Source organism: Macrobrachium nipponense, chromosome 31 (assembly GCF_015104395.2).
Source record: "Macrobrachium nipponense isolate FS-2020 chromosome 31, ASM1510439v2, whole genome shotgun sequence".
NCBI lineage: Eukaryota > Metazoa > Arthropoda > Malacostraca > Decapoda > Palaemonidae > Macrobrachium > Macrobrachium nipponense.
The window spans coordinates 7,104,223-7,124,512 of NC_061093.1; the positions used below are offsets into that span (position 1 = coordinate 7,104,223).

At 38.7% G+C, this 20,290-nt stretch overlaps 2 protein-coding genes across 2 annotated transcripts; one reads left to right on the forward strand and one right to left on the reverse strand.

The window, feature by feature from the left end:
* The first annotated feature begins 603 nt into the window (after window positions 1–603).
* LOC135206614 (cuticle protein AM1159-like) lies at window positions 604–3,117 on the forward strand. The gene is made up of 3 exons (XM_064237953.1): window positions 604–757; window positions 1,300–1,523; window positions 2,779–3,117. Exons 1-3 carry the CDS (start codon window positions 749–751, stop codon window positions 2,978–2,980), a joined length of 435 nt encoding a protein of 144 aa, XP_064094023.1. The 5' UTR covers window positions 604–748; the 3' UTR covers window positions 2,981–3,117.
* A 2,822-nt stretch (window positions 3,118–5,939) lies between these two features.
* On the reverse strand, window positions 5,940–6,335 carry LOC135206581 (uncharacterized). The gene has a single exon (XM_064237922.1). It carries the CDS (start codon window positions 6,333–6,335, stop codon window positions 5,940–5,942), a length of 396 nt encoding a protein of 131 aa, XP_064093992.1.
* Window positions 6,336–20,290: the final 13,955 nt, after the last annotated feature.

Sequence of the window (20,290 nt, forward strand, 5' to 3'; positions counted from 1 at the left end):
GAACTGGATGACGAGTGACCATCGAGAGAGAAACGCTTGCCCGTTGCTTTCGTTTTATTTTGCGAAATTTGCCGCCTGTCTTGATGAGGAGAATTCGATTTTGATTCAAGGAAAGAAGTTTCTTTCACAGAAATAAGTCGCCTTTATCACTCTCTTTGTTCTCTATTTTTTTTTTCTTCACACCAGCAATGGTGACATTGTTGATAAAAACACCGAAGCTACTGGCCTTTGAAAAGAGATAATGATGAGAATCAGAATAAGTAAATGAAATAAAGATTAAGAGAAGATTAAATGGAGAAGAATCAGAATAAGTAAATGAAATAAAGATTAAGAGAAGATTAAATGGAGAAGAAAGAAAGAGGACAAAGAAGAGAAATTGAAAGTCCAAAGGGGAAACTTTCCCCCACACCTCGCCTCCAGTCGTCTTTCGGTTCCGAGTGAAATGATTCCGAGAGATTCGTCGTCCTGACCATAGAGAGAGAGAGAGAGAGAGAGAGAGAGAGAGAGAGAGAGAGAGAGAGATATGGGGGACAGATCCTGCAACGACCCTTTCTGAGTATCTTGTTACTTAGGGAAGAAGAAGGTGGGGACAGGGTCAAGAAGTGGGCCACGAGTGAAGGGCACAGGGAAGCCTGACTGCCAAGGGCGTGCCCTCCAGTAGGCTACGACTTGGCACCGCTTTAGGGCTGCTCACTATAAAAGATGTTGAGGAGACTCTCCCGCCAGCAGTTTCACTCTAACCACCATCATGAAATTGGTGAGTGTTCCAAGGCAGTGGTTTCCAGTTACAGAGATGCGTTACAGTTGTCGTGAAGCGGCGAATCAATTCTTTGTTCTCTCGCGCTCTTCTCCTCCAGACTTCGAGGCCTCTTCGAATCATACACATACTAGACGAATGTTATACGATTGCAAGAAACACGTGAAGATTGTATATCAAGAGCCAGCAGGATAAAAGAAAAGCATCAGTACCTACTCAGCGCTTTTGTGTATTTTTGATACACCTCATCAGGGTACAATATGAAAAAGCTTCTTTTACATTGTACCCTGATGAGGTGTATCAAGAATACACGAAAGCTCTAAGTAGGTACTGCTGCTTTTCATTCTTCTCGCTGGATCTTGATATACTAGACGAAATATAATATCTCAGCCTCGAGTTAACGACCGCGACTTACGTATTCGACATTGTCAAGTCACCACAATCATTGAAGGAGTTGAATATCTGATTTTCGTTCGCTTTTTTCCACTTCTTCAGTCCAGTCATTTTCCATCTGTTCCTTTAACGCCTTCGACCTTTGACAGATTGTGCTCGCCGCTGTTATGGTCGTGGCCTCTGCCGCCCCCTCCTTGTACACCGACGCCGACAGGCAGAGAGACAACCAGGCGGCCATCGTGAAAGATGAGCGCCTCAGCGAGGACGACGGAAGGTACAACGTCGACGTCGAAACTGCCAACGGCATCGTCCTCTCCCAGTCCGGGTCTCCGGTTGGAGAATCCGGGGCGATTGGCAGCGCCGGGCAATACAGGTGAGAGAGCCGCCTTCCAGTTATCCTGCTGCTTCTCCGTCTCACGGGTTAGCATCTCTCTCGCGAGGCCATATATGTGAACGCCTTTTTTTTTCCTGCTCTCTCTCTCTCTCTCTCTCTCTCTCTCTCTCTCTCTCTCTCTCTCTATCTTTCTCTCTCTCTCGCGAGGCCATATATGTGAACGCCTTTTTTTTTTCCTGCTCTACAGCTCTCATCTCCTTCAGCTGCTTCCCCCTCCCACGTCTCCTCTCATCTCATCTCTCTCTCATCAATTTCTCCCTCCCAATTCTCCCTCCCTTGGCAGTCTATCGCTTCTATTTAGTTTACCAAGATGATTCATGGATATGAACGCATTCGGTGGTTTTATCTTTCTAGGACTAAGTTTATGCAGAGCTTTTAATTAATTCCTACTCACTTTATATGTGTATGGAATACATTTTTTTACATGTGTTTAACGTACCTTTCCGATAGCCGTTTGTCTTTCACGTTACCCGAATCATTTCGAATAATCCTCCTCCCTGTCACCTTTCATAAACTATTCCTGCATTGCAATCGTGGCAATGGATGAGGACAGTGTCAAATACATGAATCCACGTGAACGAAACTCAACGCAAATTTCCTGCTTGGTTTTGCGCTTACTGCTCATCACTTGTAACAGACACTTTATCTCTGACAGGGCATTTATTCTGAGCACCCATTGAGCCTACTGAGAACAAAGCTTGATCTTGCAAAGCAACACTTTGTCTTCGTCCATTTCCATTTCCTCATCCTGGAAGCAAGAACGATTTTCTTTTAGTCTTACCTTGTTGCTTAGAGCGCCCCCAATTCCTTAGCTTCTTCGCCTCTCAAGTTTTCCTTTACTTCTTCGTGTTTTTGGTTAAACTTCACTTCCACATTTTCCAAAATGGTCGATACTTTTCAGCCCAATCCTCCTTCAGACTTTTCTTGGATGTATGTGTGTGTGTCTGTGTGTGTGTATTTTTAATCTTTCTCTGTACAAGGCAATTACAAATATCAAACTGTTTCTCATTATTCATCAAAAAAGGAACTCCCATCCATGTATCACCATTTATATATCATTATTCCTGTTTTTGTTTTGTGTGTATGTGTATTTTTTTAACCTTTCTGTGTAAAAGGCAATTATAAATATCAGACTGTTTCTCATTATTCATAAAAAAAACGGCCTTTTATCTATGTGTCACCATTTATATATCATTATCGCTGTTTGTTTGTTTTCGACACCACCAACCGACAGCTACACCGCTCCCGACGGCACCGTCGTGGAAATGAAGTACGTCGCCAACGAGAACGGCTTCCAGCCTGAGTCCCCCTTCCTCCCAGTGGCTCCCGAATTCCCCCATCCGATTCCCCAGTTCGTCCTCGACCAGATCGCCTTCGCTGCCGAACAAGAAGCTCGTCGGGCCCGCGAGGGAGACTCTTCCTCCAGGTACGAGTGAGACGCTTCGCTGTCCTCGACCACGATCCTCTGCTGATTCCGAACCCTGACCGATTTTGGATATATTTATTATATTTATCGAAAAATATATTCTATGGATAATTGGGTGCTGCATAAATAAAATTTGGAAAGAGACAATTTCGTCTTTTTTATTGCCTTTGTTGATATGGAAGAAAGTTATTTTCAGTGACTCTTGATGGGAAGTGTAAGAATTTGTTTCGCTTTTCGGGCGCACGTATCTTCGATTGTTTAACCTACATTTATTTACATTTTAACCTACATTTGTTACACAATATGTAACTGTCCTGAACAACATTTCTCCTTTGTAAATATGATCGTCATTCAACAAAGAAACACATCTAACGATCAGTAGATATGCTTAAAAAGACGTAGGAAATCTGGAAACCCATCAAGGAGGTTGAGCAAAAACCCATAGAGGACTTCTGGGCCTCAACAGAGGGAATGGTCGACAACAACTCTGTGAAAGTACCCTACAACAAAGCAGTATATAAAAAATATCATAAACATTAGGGAGTTGGTGGTTATCAGAGGTAGATCTAAGTAAAAAGAGAGATTATATCATTCTTTATGGTGGCATAAGGTTGGTACACCTGACTTACCGTTTTGAAGGTCCAGGGTACGAAGAAGCGCATAAAAAGAGGTTAAGTTCCTTTGACTTCAAAGTATGAAAAGGGAGTGTTTTAGCGATGCAATTCAGAGACGTCTCGCTGAAACTGGAAGAGTAATCTAAGAAGGAAAAAGACTCAGCACTGAAAATTTAAAACAATGTCTCACACTCTTGTGCAAACATACACAAAGTAACTGTTGCCTCATAAATACTTTTCTCCCACGTACATTAGGGCGAACAATATTAAAGCCAACGCTGAAAACTGCTGTTAGGCCTATTTAGGCCTCTTAGATTCGGATATCGCTTTATCTTCTGGGTCTCTATATTTTAGCGGAATTCCGAAGCAGATTTGTGGATGAATTGCTGTCAGTGTGATCCAAGAAAAGTCTTTGGTTTTCATTCTGTTGAACAAAATTGTCGAATACGTTGGTTGGGGTAGCAACCTCATTCCAAAAATCGATACCTAAAACTTTACTACGACTCTGCTCTCTGAGGTGAACGGCAGGCAGTAGGTCATAGCAAAACCTGCAGAATTCGTGTTAGAAATGGACGAAAATGGCCGTCAATCTTCCAGTGAGCAGATTGAATTCTGTTAGATTAACCTTATAAATTGAAGGATCATAAAAAGCAAATAAATGGCAACTCGGGGAATGTAAAAGTCACGCTGAGGATGGAATCTTGCCAGACCCTGTTTATGAAACAACTTCCGACCTACAGGCGCAACATGGAATCATGCCAGAGAGAGAGAGAGAGAGAGAGAGAGAGTTGAAGGAAACTGTGGGGGCTGATTATTAGCGAGAGGACAATTCATCAACTGTAAGTTGAATTAGATTAGTGAGAATCATTATTACAATATTTTAATTGTGATAAACATGAATATTACATTACGAAATCCGTCTCTCCGCAGTTCTTTAAAACATGTACTATATACATATATTGCCAAACACTTCCCCATCCAGAGTATAATGAATACGAACAAAAGGAAGGTGCTCCTTACACGGCATGACTTCGTTGCTCGACGCAAACACGGGTGAAATCAATATCTGCCTTTCGGGTGGTTTCACCAAGAAAGGCTTCACTTTGTACGTAAGATTCTATTTTCAGAGTTGACTTTGGAGACCAGTCTTTATGGGAGAGTGAGGTGAGGGGATGAGAGTTCAAAAAAAGGAAAAATAAAATAAAATAGATAAAATAAGTGGGGGAGAAGGATCGGGAAAAGGAGTGGAAAAATCCTCTCTCTTTAGAAGATGAATAAAGGAAATGGTAAAAAGATGTAGGAAAAATTTGTCTCGTGAAATGTAAGTACAGTCATACACACACATAACACACACACACACACACACATATATATATATACATATACATATATATATATATATATATATATATATACATATACATATATATATATATATATATATATATATATATATATATATATATATATATATATATATTATACATGTATGTATGTATGCATTAAGTGAAGCTGATATGGCTCTGTGGAAAGAAGGACGAGCTCGCTCACTTTTATTAGGTTTGTGGTTCCGACTACTCACTCGTCGATTCTAAATGCAGCACCTAAATCCGATTAGCTATCAACTTATACCTCTCTCGATAGCTCAGTGGTTTAAGTTGCCTTGTATCGCATGTTACTCACTCGGGCATCGGTTCGAATCCTACCGGGAAGAAGCACTTACCAATTGTAATTCCCCTCGGGCGTAAGTATTCACTGGGGTTGGTGTTTTGGGTATTAGAGGATATTTGCTGTAAACAATATGTGATTACAAAAATGTCATGCGTGTAAGTGACATACTATATATATATATATATATATATATATATATATATATATATATATATGTATATATATATATATATATATATATATATATATATACTATATATATATATATATATATATATATATATATATATATATATATTTGGTTACTCTTAAACTTTAATGAGTTTCCATAATTCTCTCGTCGTTCTTTATTTTAATGAGATGCATCTTTTCATTTATAAAAAAAAAAAATTATTTTAGTTACCTGTATAATAAGTAAGACTTGATCCCAACGTACCAAGTAGTAACTTCACTCTTGCTGGCGTGACTGGGTTCGAATGCCACCTACGAAGGACAGTGTCAGTTATTCATTTCACAGCCGGGCTTCGTAGTTTGGAAAAGCGTATAAGAGTGAGGAACTCTAAAAGTTAAGAGGCCATTTTGTATGAAAATACATGTATGCACATATATATAAATACATATATATATCATATCATATAAATATGTATATATATCTTTTTATTCTTTCCCACCGTTATCCCTACATTAAGGGGTCGGTTGCCTGATGCGCCTTCTCCTCCACTGCGTTCTATCAAAGTCATCATCCTCCACCAAACCTCTTCTCTCCATATCTTCCTTCACTTTATCTCGCCATCTCTTTCTCTGTCTCCCTCTCGGTCTTCTTCCTCTAATAGGTTTCTCCCAATCCCTCTTCACTCCCTCCTCGTCATCCATCCTCAACACATGATGCCCATACCACCTCAATCGTGACTCTCTTATTTTCTTTGCAATCTTTACGAAGCCAGCCTTTCTTATAATTTCATCATTTTCCAATCTCTCAAGCAGCAATATTCCCATAATCCACCTCAGTATTCTCATCTCTGTTCTCACAAGCTTTAGTTCCTCTTCTCTTCTTAGAGCCCATGTTTCTGCTCCATACATTAACAATGGTCTTATCACTATGCTGTAGATCTTGATTTTTAGCTTGACTGGAACTTTCTTATCACATACCACTCCGGCTACTTATATACATTTCCCCCATGCAGCTTTTATCCTACTGACAACTTCAGCCTCACATCCTCCCTCTTGGCTTAAAGTAGATTCTAAGTATTTAAACTTTTCCGCCTGTTTTATATTTGTGACTTTTCTTTCTTGTTTTTCTATTCTGCCTCTATCTTCTCTACTGCTCACCAAACTTCTGTTTTATTCATATTCACCTTTAAGCCACCTCTCTCTAAAAACTCCTGCCACTCTCCAATCCATCTGTGTAGGTCCTCCTCATTTTCGGCAGTAATCACTAGATCTTCGGCTTACAACAACTCCCACAGCTCTTCATTCCTGATCTCTTCACTCAACAAATAAAAAAAAAAAAATAAATAAAAAAACGGGGGTTGGGGGATGGGGTGGCTGGGGCTTAATGATAACCCTTAATGTAATCCAATACTAACTTCAAAGTTTTCGGTTTCCCCAACTGCCGTTTTTACTTTCGTGCACGTCTTTTGATATAACATCTTGACAAGCCTAACCTACTTTTCTGGGACTTTCTTCTCTACAAACACCAAAAACATCACTTCTCTTGGGATTCTATCGTACTGTATATGTACAGACACACACACACACACCACACACACACACACATATATATATATATATATATATATATATATATATATATATATATATATTATATATATATATATATATATATATATATATATATATATATATATATATATATATATATATATATATATATATATCTATATGTGTGTGTATGTGTGTGCTGCTGTGTGTGCTAGTGATCTCATTCCTTTTGCTCAGAGCAAAAACATTCAGGAAATGCCTAATTCTGAAATCGACCTGAAACGGACAGAGACGGCATGTTCCGCTGAATTTCCGATGCAGATTTATGACTGTGAAAGAATAATATGTAACCAATGACCCGTGAATTTTTCTTTAAAACGCTCGGTCACTCAGCTGAAAAGCCCATCCCTAAATTCCACGGATGGAAAAGATTGAGGAGATTTAATTAAAAGAGAGAGAGAGAGAAAGAGAGAGAGAGAGAGAGAGAGAGGGTATTACTCAAATAACGTGGTGACTTCGTTTTGGGGTCCTTGCCCAACACCGAAATCCGACTTCCTGCACGATCTCCAACAACCTGCTGGTAACAAAGGATCTGAGAGGACGCTGCTCATGGCATGGCCGATCGTCCGTCATGATCTTCGACCCCAAAGGGTCTCTGTCTCTCGGTGATTTACTGGTCACTCGCGCGCTCGCGCAGCCAAACACGTTGATCTTGTTAGAGAAAGCTTCATTTGAATTTACATTTGGCTTTCCTAAAGAGGTCCAGCTCGCGTCGTCCGTCCTATGCGGTTCCGGGTCGTTCGTTTTCTCTCGAGGACCTTGTGGTCTTGGCTTTGGATTATCTTTTCCTCCCGAAAGGTCACGAAGGGTCATTCGTCCACTATATGGGATATACAGAAACAACCTCTCTGCTCTGAATACCGCTCTTCCTACTTGGAGAGTTACGCTTTTGAATCTGTACCCTTGTATATTTTAGTGCAGACCAGTTCAAATGGTGAAACTATGCGTTGTTTTAAGAATGATAAGAAAAAGTAACACTCCAAAGAGAAGGGAGTAGAAAAACAACATTCAGGATGTTCTTAATTTGGTTCAACATCAGTAACGAGAGATTTTACTAAGAGGCCCAGCAGAGGTCTATTTTGGTCAGGTGCTAGGTACGATTATATCGTTAAAACGAAGCTCGCCAGATCATTCATAATTATGCTTATCGGATTCGAATTTAGAAGTGTGTTCATGCCAAGATCGCATCTTAAGCAAAACAGTCAAAGTCAGATCGACCAGATAAGGTATCCTGCGTTCAGATGCAAAAGAACTGCGGTTGATGGCTTTGTTTCTGAAACCGTATATTATAATTATTATCATTATTAGTATTATTATTATTATTATCATTATTATTATTTTATTTTTTATATCACAGCCCTCCAATTCGACTGGGTGGTATTTATAGTGTGGGGTTCCGGGTTGCATCCTGACTCCTTAGGAGTCCATCACTTTTCTTACTATGTGCGCTGTTTCTGGGAGCACACTCTTCTGCATGAGTCCTGGAGCTACTTCAGCCTCTAGTTTTTCCAGATTCCTTTTCAGGGATCTTGGAATCGTGCCTAGTGTTCTTATGGTATTATTATTATTATTATTATTATAATTATTATTATTATTATTATGGTTGCAGGTCCACAATAATATAGTATGTAAATTTATGGTCTTTAATGGATATTAAAAGCTTTCGAACCTTGTGCTAGGTTCATCTTCAGTCAAATGAACATTATGACTTTAAAAATTCGTCGTAGCAACTTCTAAACAGGACAATTCAATCAACGAAGAACGCAAATGAAGGAAGCGCTCAACAACCCAATTCGGTAATTCCGTTGTTGATGTTCGAATTCCTGTTTGCTATTCTGCTGGTACGTCTGTGGGCTGTGATTATTATTATTATTATTATTATTATTATTATTATTATTATTATTATTATTATTATTATTATTATTATTATTTCTAGTAGTACAAAAATGAATCATAGATGCATCCCAGTATATAATCGGTATATAATTTCAGTTCATTGATACAATATTCCATTTTTAGGATGAAAAGTCATAAACGCCGACAACTTGCCCACCAAAACAAAATCGGGTTGGCAACGATGCACCTGACAGCACCGACCGGAAGACAGACAAGCAATATATATCTTGATTGCCTCGGTTGCAGTTGTTGGATTTCTCTGGAGTAGAGAAGTTTTACGAGAACTCTAATTGCAACATCTCAAGAGCAAGCACAGGCACTGTCTGTGAGTACCTGCTTATCTTAAAGCGATGCTTTTGTCAAGTTCAGTGCAGTGATTGCGTTTGTGTGTGACTTTGGAGGCAAAGTTTCCTTCAGGTAAACCCTACGAAATCTTTTGTCATTTTCCTAAAACGTTTAATGTTCACGACTGGTTGAAATCGAGTCTGATGAAGGTACTAGGGTTGGTTTCTTGAAGTCTGCTGTTGAAAGGGGAACTGGAGTTTGGTCATTGCTTGTTTTCGGTAGGCCGTCAGGTAAGGCGATGATGGTCCTCTTGCTATGATTGTATATATTCCTTTTTATTGCCTTTTATTTATATCAGTGTTTTGTAACACCATTATCCAATTTTGTCTTTTTATTACATATAATTGTTTATATTCCTTTTTTTTCATCATTTATCTATCTCAGTGTTTTGTAACACCATTACCAACTTATTGTCCTCTTACTATAATTGTTTATATTCCTTTTTATTGTTATCATTTATTTATTTCAGTGTTTTGTAACACCATTACCAATTTATTGTCTTCTTACTAAAATTGATTATATTTCCTTTTATTGTCATAATTTATTTACCCAATTTTTTAACATCATGAAGATATAAGATAAGTTCTGGGGCAAACAGATATGTCTGTAACACATTGTAAAGTACGCAATCGAAAATAATAATGTCTAGGAACAGGTATGGCAGTGGTGATTATAACAGTACTCTCCACCAGATTACGTATAAGCTAAAACCTTTCTTAAAGGTTCTTGTTTATATGCCTGAACAGAGGAGAATCTAATCTCAAATCAAACGAAATCAGAGTTTTCCGGTAAATGACCGAGAACACAACGAAGTTTTTTAAGTGGGTGGTTATCTGGCAATGTAAGATGATTAAGAGGAAATGCATCAATCTTTTCTTATTTAGAAAAGATGCCATTGCTGCTCACGCTCAGTTCCATACAAAATAAGGAGGAAGTCTTACTATTCTGTTGGTCATCTGCTGTGGAGAACCATACAGTGCTCAGTGTTAATATAATTAATTGATTACTTTATGACAAAGATAGAGTATCTTAAATAGTGTGCATTTAAAAATGCTGAATCAGCAAGGAAACTTGAGTCATGTATTTTCTCTTTTGATAAAAAGAAGAAAAGAATGAAGCCCTGTGAGGGAATAGTGAACTTGTAGGTTACAAGTTTTTCTTTCTACGATGACTGGATATTTTCTTAAAAACGCGAATCATTCAATTCTCGATGTTAATGCTGCTATTTATTATCCATATGGGTAAGCCACGTATTTTAGAACAGGACGTGTGTATCATACGTGCATAAAAAGGAGACAGATATAAATGCATGTAACAGTGATTTCTTTATCCTTTTTCTTATAGAATATGACACGACTCTTTTCTTGTATAGCCTCCGGAAGGCCGAAGAAACAAAGAGAATTATATTTTTGCGTCGATATTTAAGAGAAGCAGTGGCAAAGTATCTTTCATTGCCTTCCTACCATTCTCCTCTCCTTCCTACCAGTTTCCTTTAAAGCGAAAGTAGATGTAGAGGAGAAAGGTCTTCTATTTACCATGCACTCGGTATCAAAAAACGGAAAGTTCCATGGCTGTCTATATGTTTTATTGATGAACTTATACTCATCTTCCTATAAGAACGAATATAGATAAGGCTTATCGAGATGAAGACCTCAAGTGTTTGCGCTGTCAAGGCATGAGCATTTACGTTTATAAACGCATATTCTGTTTAAACTTTAAGCGATGTCCTTTCAGAGCGAGTAAATCCACCATTTTCAGATATTTCTTTATGTACCAATGTACGTACATTTTTGTATGGCCATAAAATTCTTCGCTTTCTCTCTCTCTCTCTCTCTCTCTCTCTCTCTCTCTCTCTCTCTCACCCTAGAACCCCTGCTCGTCTTACAGTGCTGTGAGAATTTCTTTAACCTTCTCTCTCTCTCTCTCCTCTCTCTCTCTCACCCTAGAACCCCTGGTCGTCTTACAGTGCTGTGAGAATTTCTTTAATCTTCTCTCTCTCTCTCTCTCTCTCTCCACCTGGCCCATTCACCAAGCAAAGTCCATCCATCTAGTAAACAAAACTGACATGGCAACGCTGCCCCGCCTTAGAAAACACCCTAACAGGGGAATGACGGCGGTCGTTTGGTACCGTCCATTCACCTGGCTGTGCATCCATTATCATTAAGTAGCCCATTGATCTCGGTGGCTGCTGCTGTCGCCCTTCGCCTATACTACACGAAAGAGAAAGGACAAAGGCTAACCGACTACTGATTCTGATCATATGCTCCTGGCTACAGAATAAACTCCCTCTTGTTCTTGAGGAAAATAATTTTACAGACTTTTACAAAAAGATTAATCTATTTATAACAGAAAGATGTAGCTACCCACACGCTCATAGATACACAAACGCGAACACTGGCTACAGAACAAACTCCCTCTTGTTTGTTGGGAAAAGGATTTTGACATCAGACTTTTACGAAAAGATTAATCTGTTTGTTACAGAAAGATGTAGCGACCCACACGCTCTTAGACACACAAACACGGACACAGTCACATGCATATTTATCATTTTCCATATATGCAAATATGTTCATCTGCATGCATTTATAATCACATGCATATGCTTATTATAATAATGATATTCAACATTAGGCGGTTTTCTCGACAAGGATGGCTCCTGGGAAAGGACAACAAGACGGTAATTAACTGCTGAGTCGTAGGTGGACTTTCTTTGCAATAACATCAGATGCATCGTGCACATACATACACAGAACCCTCTTCATCAGCGCGTCGAACAACCTTGCAAACTCTGTGTAAATCAACCGATTCTTATACATTCATTCTCCCACTTCTGGATATGAGGGCCCTTTCTTCCCAGAACCTCTTTCATCTCCTCTTGTTTTACAAACGCTTCCAAGTCTTCATCTCATCCGTTGCCAGAGCTCTTCTGGAATATTTTTGGACTCTTCTAACCTTTCAACTACACTAACTTTTATTGCTTCTCCATATCTTACATTTCTCAACCTATCAGTTCTTAGGTCGTATGCATAACTCAGTCAGTTCCTCTTAACAGTTTCGATACAGTTCATCCATACATTCCTATCTTGACTTCCATATTTCTTCTATATTCCTTCAAAGATTCAACTTGAGACAGGAGCTCTCCATTTGCATCTTTCATTCATTTATTTACCTTCTCTCTCTAATTAGTTCCAATCAAAACAACTTTTTAATCAGCTTAAAATCCTTCCCCATTTCCCCCTACATTTTTATTACTTGACTTCGTATCCGTTATTTTGTACGTCTGCTCACGAACTGCTCTTTTGTCATGCAATTTCAGCGCGAATAATCTCTCTGGTTTTCTTCACTAAGGCTTCTATTTCCTTATCCCAACACGTTCCTGTTTTTATTCTCTTCTCCAGCTCTCCAATACCCAGAAATATTACCTGCTTCCTATATCAAGACCCATTGCTTGGCTTTCATACCATGCAGCTCGGATGGACACTATGATATTTTTCTCTTCCAAGCAGCCCACAAGATTTCGTGATTGCCATTAGCCGCCTGAAAGGTCGATCATTTTCCGTTCTAGGGTATAGTATCTTTCCCCCTACGGGTTCACAAATCTTCAGCAAGCGGTCTTCTGGCCTGAGGAACCTTATTTCTATAAGCCAAGCAACATGATCCAGGTTATAACGCTTATTAGCATCGTGGCAGCAGTCCTCAGTAACTAGAATCACTTGATGGAATGGTGGCCGTTGGCTAGCTAGGGAGAGAGGGGACGGCTCCTTTTATTATTATTATTATTATTATTATTATTATTATTATATTATTAATTATTATTATTATTGTATATATATATGTATGTATATATATATATAATATATATATATATATATATATATTATATAATAAAAAGAGTCCATACAAACGATAAAATATAGTAAGTAAATACTATGTTTCAGAGACTGCTGTCTCTCTTCATTGCCTACCTGAAGAGAGACATCAGTCTCTGAAATGCACTACTTACTTTCTATATTTTGGCGTTTTTATAGGATCCTTTTGTTAGACGGAATTCTATTGTAACAGAACATTTGTACCAGTCATGTATATATATGTATGTCCTTGGAAATAGATCGTGTAACCTGCATTTTACATTTAATGTAGTTATCTGATTGTCATAGCAACCCAGTATACCATACCACTCTTAGCTATGGCAGAGCTTTATCTATAAAAATATCACGTGGGTCTCGTCTACCGTGACCGCTATCTGTCAAATATGTGTGACCGATTATTATTGCAAGAGCTGTAATTCACGGTGACATTTGCCCGCTGAGTGTTGTCGTACCCCTCTCCGACAACTCTGTTGCTATGAATGTCATAACTGCTACGAGGAAATCTCATCTCTTAGAAATATTGACAGTGGCATCTGAACTGAGGCCTCGGCTCTTGTCTGTATCATTCCCAAACTACGTCAAGAATTGCGAATTATAAAATATTAATAAAAAGGACAAAGAGGATTGTACTCTTTATACTGAGGTCAATGGGGAAAGCGATTTTAATGTTTGTGAAGCTGAAATTAAAACGTGCGAGAACTAGAAAAGGAAAAAAAAAAAAAAAAAAAAAAAAAGTGACTCCAGTTACAAACGGAAACTGATAGACGTCGCCAGTCACTCTGTTGGTATTACCAAGGTCTTTAGAGTATCTGGTCCGAAGTTCGATTCTCGGTTCGGCCAACGCGGAATCAGAGGAATGTATTTCTGGTGATAGAAATTCATTTCTCGATATAATATGGTTCCCACAATAAGCTGTACGTCCCGTTGCTAGGTAACCAATTGGTTTCTAGCCACGTAAAAATATCTAATCGTTCGGGCCAGCCCTAGGAGATCTGTTAATCAGCTCAGTGGTCTGGCAAAACTAAAATATACTTAACTTAGAGTATCTATATAGACCTTGGGGTCTTACAGCCTTATAATGACACTCCAATCATGAATATAATATCTAAAAATTTGTTAGAAAGAACCTGCATGAAACAACGGATCGAGGCCTCCAGCGATATTCCACCGTTGATTGAAAATTGTATACCTTTATATTCAGGTTTTCGGACGTGACGTCTCTATTTCTCTGTTTGTAAGCTTTAAATTAATGCTATGACATACTTTCTTGCATTTTAGCATATCTTACAAAAAGCAGTTTCTCCGATTCTCATGACATAAAATATGAACAAAGAGTGATTTAATTTAAATAATGACACCAGACAGAAGTGTCGCAAGCTCTTCATGATCATCGAAGTGCGCTGCATGAAGCTAAGTATATCCTAGTTTAACCAGACCACTGAGCTCTCCTAGGACTGGCCCGAAGGATTACTAGTTATTTTTACGTGGCTATGAACCAATTGATTACTTAGCAACGAAATCTACAGCTTATTGTGGGATCCGAACCACATCGAGAAATGAATTTCTATCACCAGAAATAAATTCCTCTAATTTCGCTTTAGCCGAGGGGGGGGGGGGGGGGTCGAACCTGGATCATGAAAAATAATGAAATCCGGTATCGATAATTTGTGAAACTCTTGATAAATAGTCAAATGGAAGTCTTTGCTTCACTTCTTCCTCTCGTAAAAGGTGCGCCCGTTTTGTCATTCATTGGTTCGAGAATTTATTCCATTAACTTTCCCACTCCCCATTATATCCAAAGCGACTGCAGGATTCACTCGAATAATCTGCTTACCCAAGGTATTTATGCCGAATAGGGGTCGCCTTTCATTGAGTGAAATTTATCTCCGTAATCCCCATGAGGGTCAAAGCGACATTTCCTTTGAGGGAGCCATCCATTGACCGGATAATCTCTGTATATGTGCAGCAGCGTTGTCCCTTTATTTAAAGTCTTGGCGTTGTTTCGTTTTATGCGTCAAGCGTTTAAAGAGAGAGAGAGAGAGAGAGAGAGAGAGAGAGAGAGAGAGAGAGAGAGAGAGAACTACTATCATTTTTAGAAGTTGTCATTAGGACTTGTGAGAATTCCAGAAATGTTAATATCGATGAATTTAACGAAACTTGTTTTCATTAAGTTGATCCATCATAACTCAAAAATAAATCAGGTCCAATGTTCATGTTTTAGCTTTCTGATTCACCGATGACGAACATCAGGTCATATCGAGACACTTTTTGCATACAACACTAATCAAGATCGTCACATTTTTTTTTTACCATAATTGTCATTACAATTAAAAGACCTTATCTCTTACTAATAGCAGAACTTAATAGTCCGAATACAAGATTTATATAAAAAACAAAAAAACAAAAACAACAATAGTTGAAGTTATGCGTCGGAAAAATGCGTAACCTCTTGTAAGCGACGATCGCATATCATTTCAAAAACCTTCGGATTTCTTCACCTTGCCTGTCAATGTTCATAGCCATCCTTTTTCTCCAAGAACCTTAATCTAACGAGAAGGGCAATGTGTAACTGGAAATCACTTCACTTATTTCGGTGTCAGTAACCTAGGTGTTGTAACGCCAAGTTTAATAGACACAATCAATCAATCAACTTGTCTGACATGAGCATAATGTCGACATCACTGACACAGTCACAATATGACGCAAATCAAATTCGCATTCTTTGCGTCTTGTGTGACTTCAGTCTTTATCACGGCTGGACTTTTCCTTCCAGCAGCCTTCCAGGAACGACCGGTGAAGTCGTAGAGACTGTGGAGGCAAATGGCTAATCGCGAATAATAAACGCAAAGATGATAAATCGTATCTGCTGAGGGAGCAGATGGCAGCTGAGAGATAGAAACGGGAAATGAATAAGACATAAGGCATTACTTAAGACTTAACAAAGACAATAAAATAAATTGTAAACAGTAACCTCGTATAAGAACCTGAAGTAACACCACAAGTAAAACAGGGGACGAAAGCTAAGTGGTAAATGCTACAGTAGATTCAAATCACCCGTGCATCTGATATCTAGGCCAGTCCCTTTCGACGCTCCTGATTGGCTGTTGATAAGCCAATGCCAGGGCTGGAAACTCTCAGTCTTTCTCGAGAGAGCTCACATAGGCAGGATGACGTATGTTCCATCTCTCCTGAGGGATACGTCTTTCAAAAGTATCCCTTAGAAGAGGTGGAACATTCATCCTGCCTATGTGAGCTCTCTCGAGAGAGACTGAGAGCTTCCAGCCCTGTCATTGGCTTATCAACAGCCAATCAGGAGCGTCGTAAGGGACTGGCCTAGACATCAGATGCACGGGTGATGTGTATATACTGTAGTAGAAATTTACCCAAAGGAAAAGTTTAAGATAAAGACAAGATGGTGACAAAGATTGAAAACAGGACGAACAACGTAAACCGTCGAATCTCTAAAGCTTAGTCATTAAATACTTCAAACGTGTTAATATTTTAAAGTTAATTGCGCTTTCAAGTTCCATCAGGAATTTTTTTTTTAAGATTTAGATTACGCAGGCCTTATGCCAGCACTTGCTCTTGCTCATAGAGCAGCCCGTAGAAAGGAACCGGTACAAACCAGGAATTTTTCATTTACTTTGAACTGCATTGTGTATCGGGCAGATATTGTACAATCCGACGAGGAAAATAGATATGGGGCACCGAAGTGAGGCCGTTCAGCTCCCACAGAGCATCTGTTCCTCTGGCCCACGGCCAGCATTGTTTCAAAAGAGACGCCGTGACCAGTCACTATCATAATTCACAAAAAGGGAGAATGAATAAGTATATGTTGCTGGGGCGTGGAGGTTGCTTGATAGATGTTTTCCTTTCTACAGAGAGAGAGAGAGAGAGAGAGAGAGAGAGAGAGAGAGAGAGAGAGAGAGAGAGAATCATTCTTGCTAAATAGAAATTCATATGAAATACAGCAATTGCAGTGAACCTCAAATGAAAATACAATCTCGAAATAGATTATAGATAAACTAAAGTAGTCTTCCACTAACAAATATGCAAATGACGTATATTTAAAGGAACGCGAATTATCTTTATAAAAATGAGGCAGTTATCTAATTAACAGCTGTGAATTTTCAAATCTTTCTGCAAACAATACCAAAGAATGAGGAATCGCAAACATTATTAAGTCAAAGGAGAGAATCGAAAGAAATCAGAATTCTAGATTCGACCTCCTGAACCCCGAGAGCCAGTTCACGATTTAAAGGGTAATGAATCACAATCCAAGACCTTCAGAGCGAGGTTGAAGCTGTTCATGTGTAAATTCCTGCTGGACCTATTGAGAAGGTCAGGCCAAAGTGTAACGAGCTGTTTTGAGTTTCTCTCTCTCTCTCTCTCTCTCTCTCTCTCTCTCTCTCTCTCTGCTTATACATACATGTGGACATGTTAGCTAGTTACATTGCGAGAATATGCATGACACAAAATACGGTGTAGTTACATTGCGAGAATATGCATGACACAAAATACGGTGTAGCTATACTTATGTAGTACAAAATTAAGCTCATAGCACCCATTTGGAATTAATGAGCCAATAGCCACGATGGTTTACAAAATTCAAATTTGTGGCAAGTGTTGCATATAAATTACTTTCCCGTATAAGAAATTAGAAATCCTAAGAATTGTCAGAGTTGAGGGACGCCAGTAGTGAATCTCTAAATGATTCCTTTCCTTTACAAAACTGAGTCGGCATGCTAGTTAGGTTACAAAAGACGACTTGTAGAATGGTGTGCGTAGTTCCCCGTCAAGGAAAATAATCTGTTGGAAATTTTGAGTGGAGGGATATTTCTGCAGTAAACTGCAAAATAACCTCCAGCAACTACGGACCATAAAAGGCTTGACAAGTTAATTGAAGCGTAAAACAGCACATTGTTAACAGTATAAACCACAGCCCTCAAGTTAAGATGCAGCTCGCTTCAGACATATTTTCATTGCTATACACGCGTCACGCAAATGTCAATTTGACTGATAAACTAAAGGGTACAATCCAATCTCTGTCACTTTTGAAGGAGTATCTTATGTCCTGTCAGTGGCTTGAAATACTACTTTTTGTCAATATGACACCATCGAACTAAGTTTGCCTTGAATTTCAAGGAAGTAAAGCAGCTATGACATTCCTTATGGTGTTTATTAATTTGATATGAACACACTACATCTTTGTTCTTGGGAAAAGATACCTCTCAGAGATGAACCTGATGATACAACGCAGTTGTACTTGATTAAGTTGAAAAGTAAGGGGTAGGTAATTAATCTTAGATCATAAAAAACTGGCAATGCACTAACACCGGTATTATAATAGGTCTAGAGACAGAATTTGCATATTCAGGGGAATGAGAATAACCTGGAGCAACAAACTGAGTTTATCTGGACCCGATCTATGTTTGGGGCTGAGCAGTCTTCAGCTTGAAGAGGAGCCATTTGTTATAAAGGTTTAAACTGAACAAAACGCAAAACAATTTGGGAATGAACTAACAGATAATAATTATCTGTTAGGAAATGCTTTAACAAAAGACCATTTGTTAGACCCACTTAGGGATTACCTTGAATTACACTTGAGCTGTTTCTAATATAATTCATTACCTAGGTTCAATGCAGAAAATGAGCCTAAAGCCTCTTCATCTCTATTGGCATCATATACTGTTTTTTTTTTTTTTTTTTTTTTTTCAATAATTTGTCGAATATATCTAACCACCGCAGCAAATAGCGTGCGACGTATATCCAGACTTCATAAAGGAATGACGTGATGAGAAAGGCCTAGATTTACACCTTGAATCTGGCAAATTCCACTGATCAAGGTTACCACATTGCTTAAAAACCTTCAAATTAAGCTGAATTTCTCAGGGTAAATAGTGAAACCTGTTAGTGAGTTGGAACTGGATGTCTGCACTCTTAAGCTGATGAATTGGCTAAAGGATCCATGACGGAATTTATCTAAGGAAAATTTTACGATGGATATTTATCATCTTGGTCATTCATTTGCAGACGATCTGGGGGCAAAAACTATGCTTGCCTCGTACTGAGGACTGGTAATAATTTGGAATCCTGATTAGAATTTACATTTTGGATTTACTTACGTTTGTAATATCTTTACTTGCTCCAATTGATACAACCATCTTAAGAAAAACGAAAACTTTCTCAGGAAGACGTTGAAGGCCAATGCGCGTCCAATGCACTATGTACGGACATGACGCACATCGTGTACCGAGAAATACAGATATGCATGACAGTAATTAAATTTCGGCTTCGATTTTAAACTGTCGAACTTTGCAAGATAGGGCATAATCTTTTAGCAGAAACTGGAAATGCAAAACCAAACGTTCATATCTTAAATAAACTAAGTAAAAACTGCAACAGATCAACCAAAGCTCAGTTCAGTGGAACTGACTACCAACCGAAGTTCTGGGCCAATTTGTTTGAGTAAATTAGGGAGTGCAATGCATATGAGGCCATAAGCATAGTACAGAGAGCTTTGGTAATCACTAAAATGAGGCCCCTGGCGGATCTTGTCCATGGAAACCCTTACAGCGTCATGTCATTGGTCCCTGATGCAAGAAGATAATTGTCATAAGTGTGCAGTCAAAGGAAAATAGGAGTGAATCTAGCAGTCCTCTCTGTAATACGTTTTGTAACTCTGATCCAAATAACACCGTCAGTAGGTACTGCATTGTTTTTCATCAAAAGCGCAAAAAAGGCTGGGAATAAGGGAACAGTTCTAGAGTGAATAGAAAACCTATGCTGCTGAAACTACTATGTATTTCGGGAAGTTTGAGTCATCGATTTTTGCCCTTACCTTTCAAATGAATGGATGATTGATTGATTCATTGTGTATTAAAACTGGCGTCACAACATCTAGGTTATTGACGCCGAAATGAATTGCTGGGTGTGTTACTTTCCAACAGTGTGTTTCAGACACTTTCCTAATTTTTGGTAATATATTCTATTTCCAAATTGAGCTTTTTCAGGCACTTTCCTCTTGAATTTGATGGGGTAGCCAGCAAACTGATTAACGCTTTCAGACTTATGAGCTTGGGTACTACTGAACTTGTCCTGAATATCTACTTAGAGTAAATTCCTCATTACCACCAATTTTCC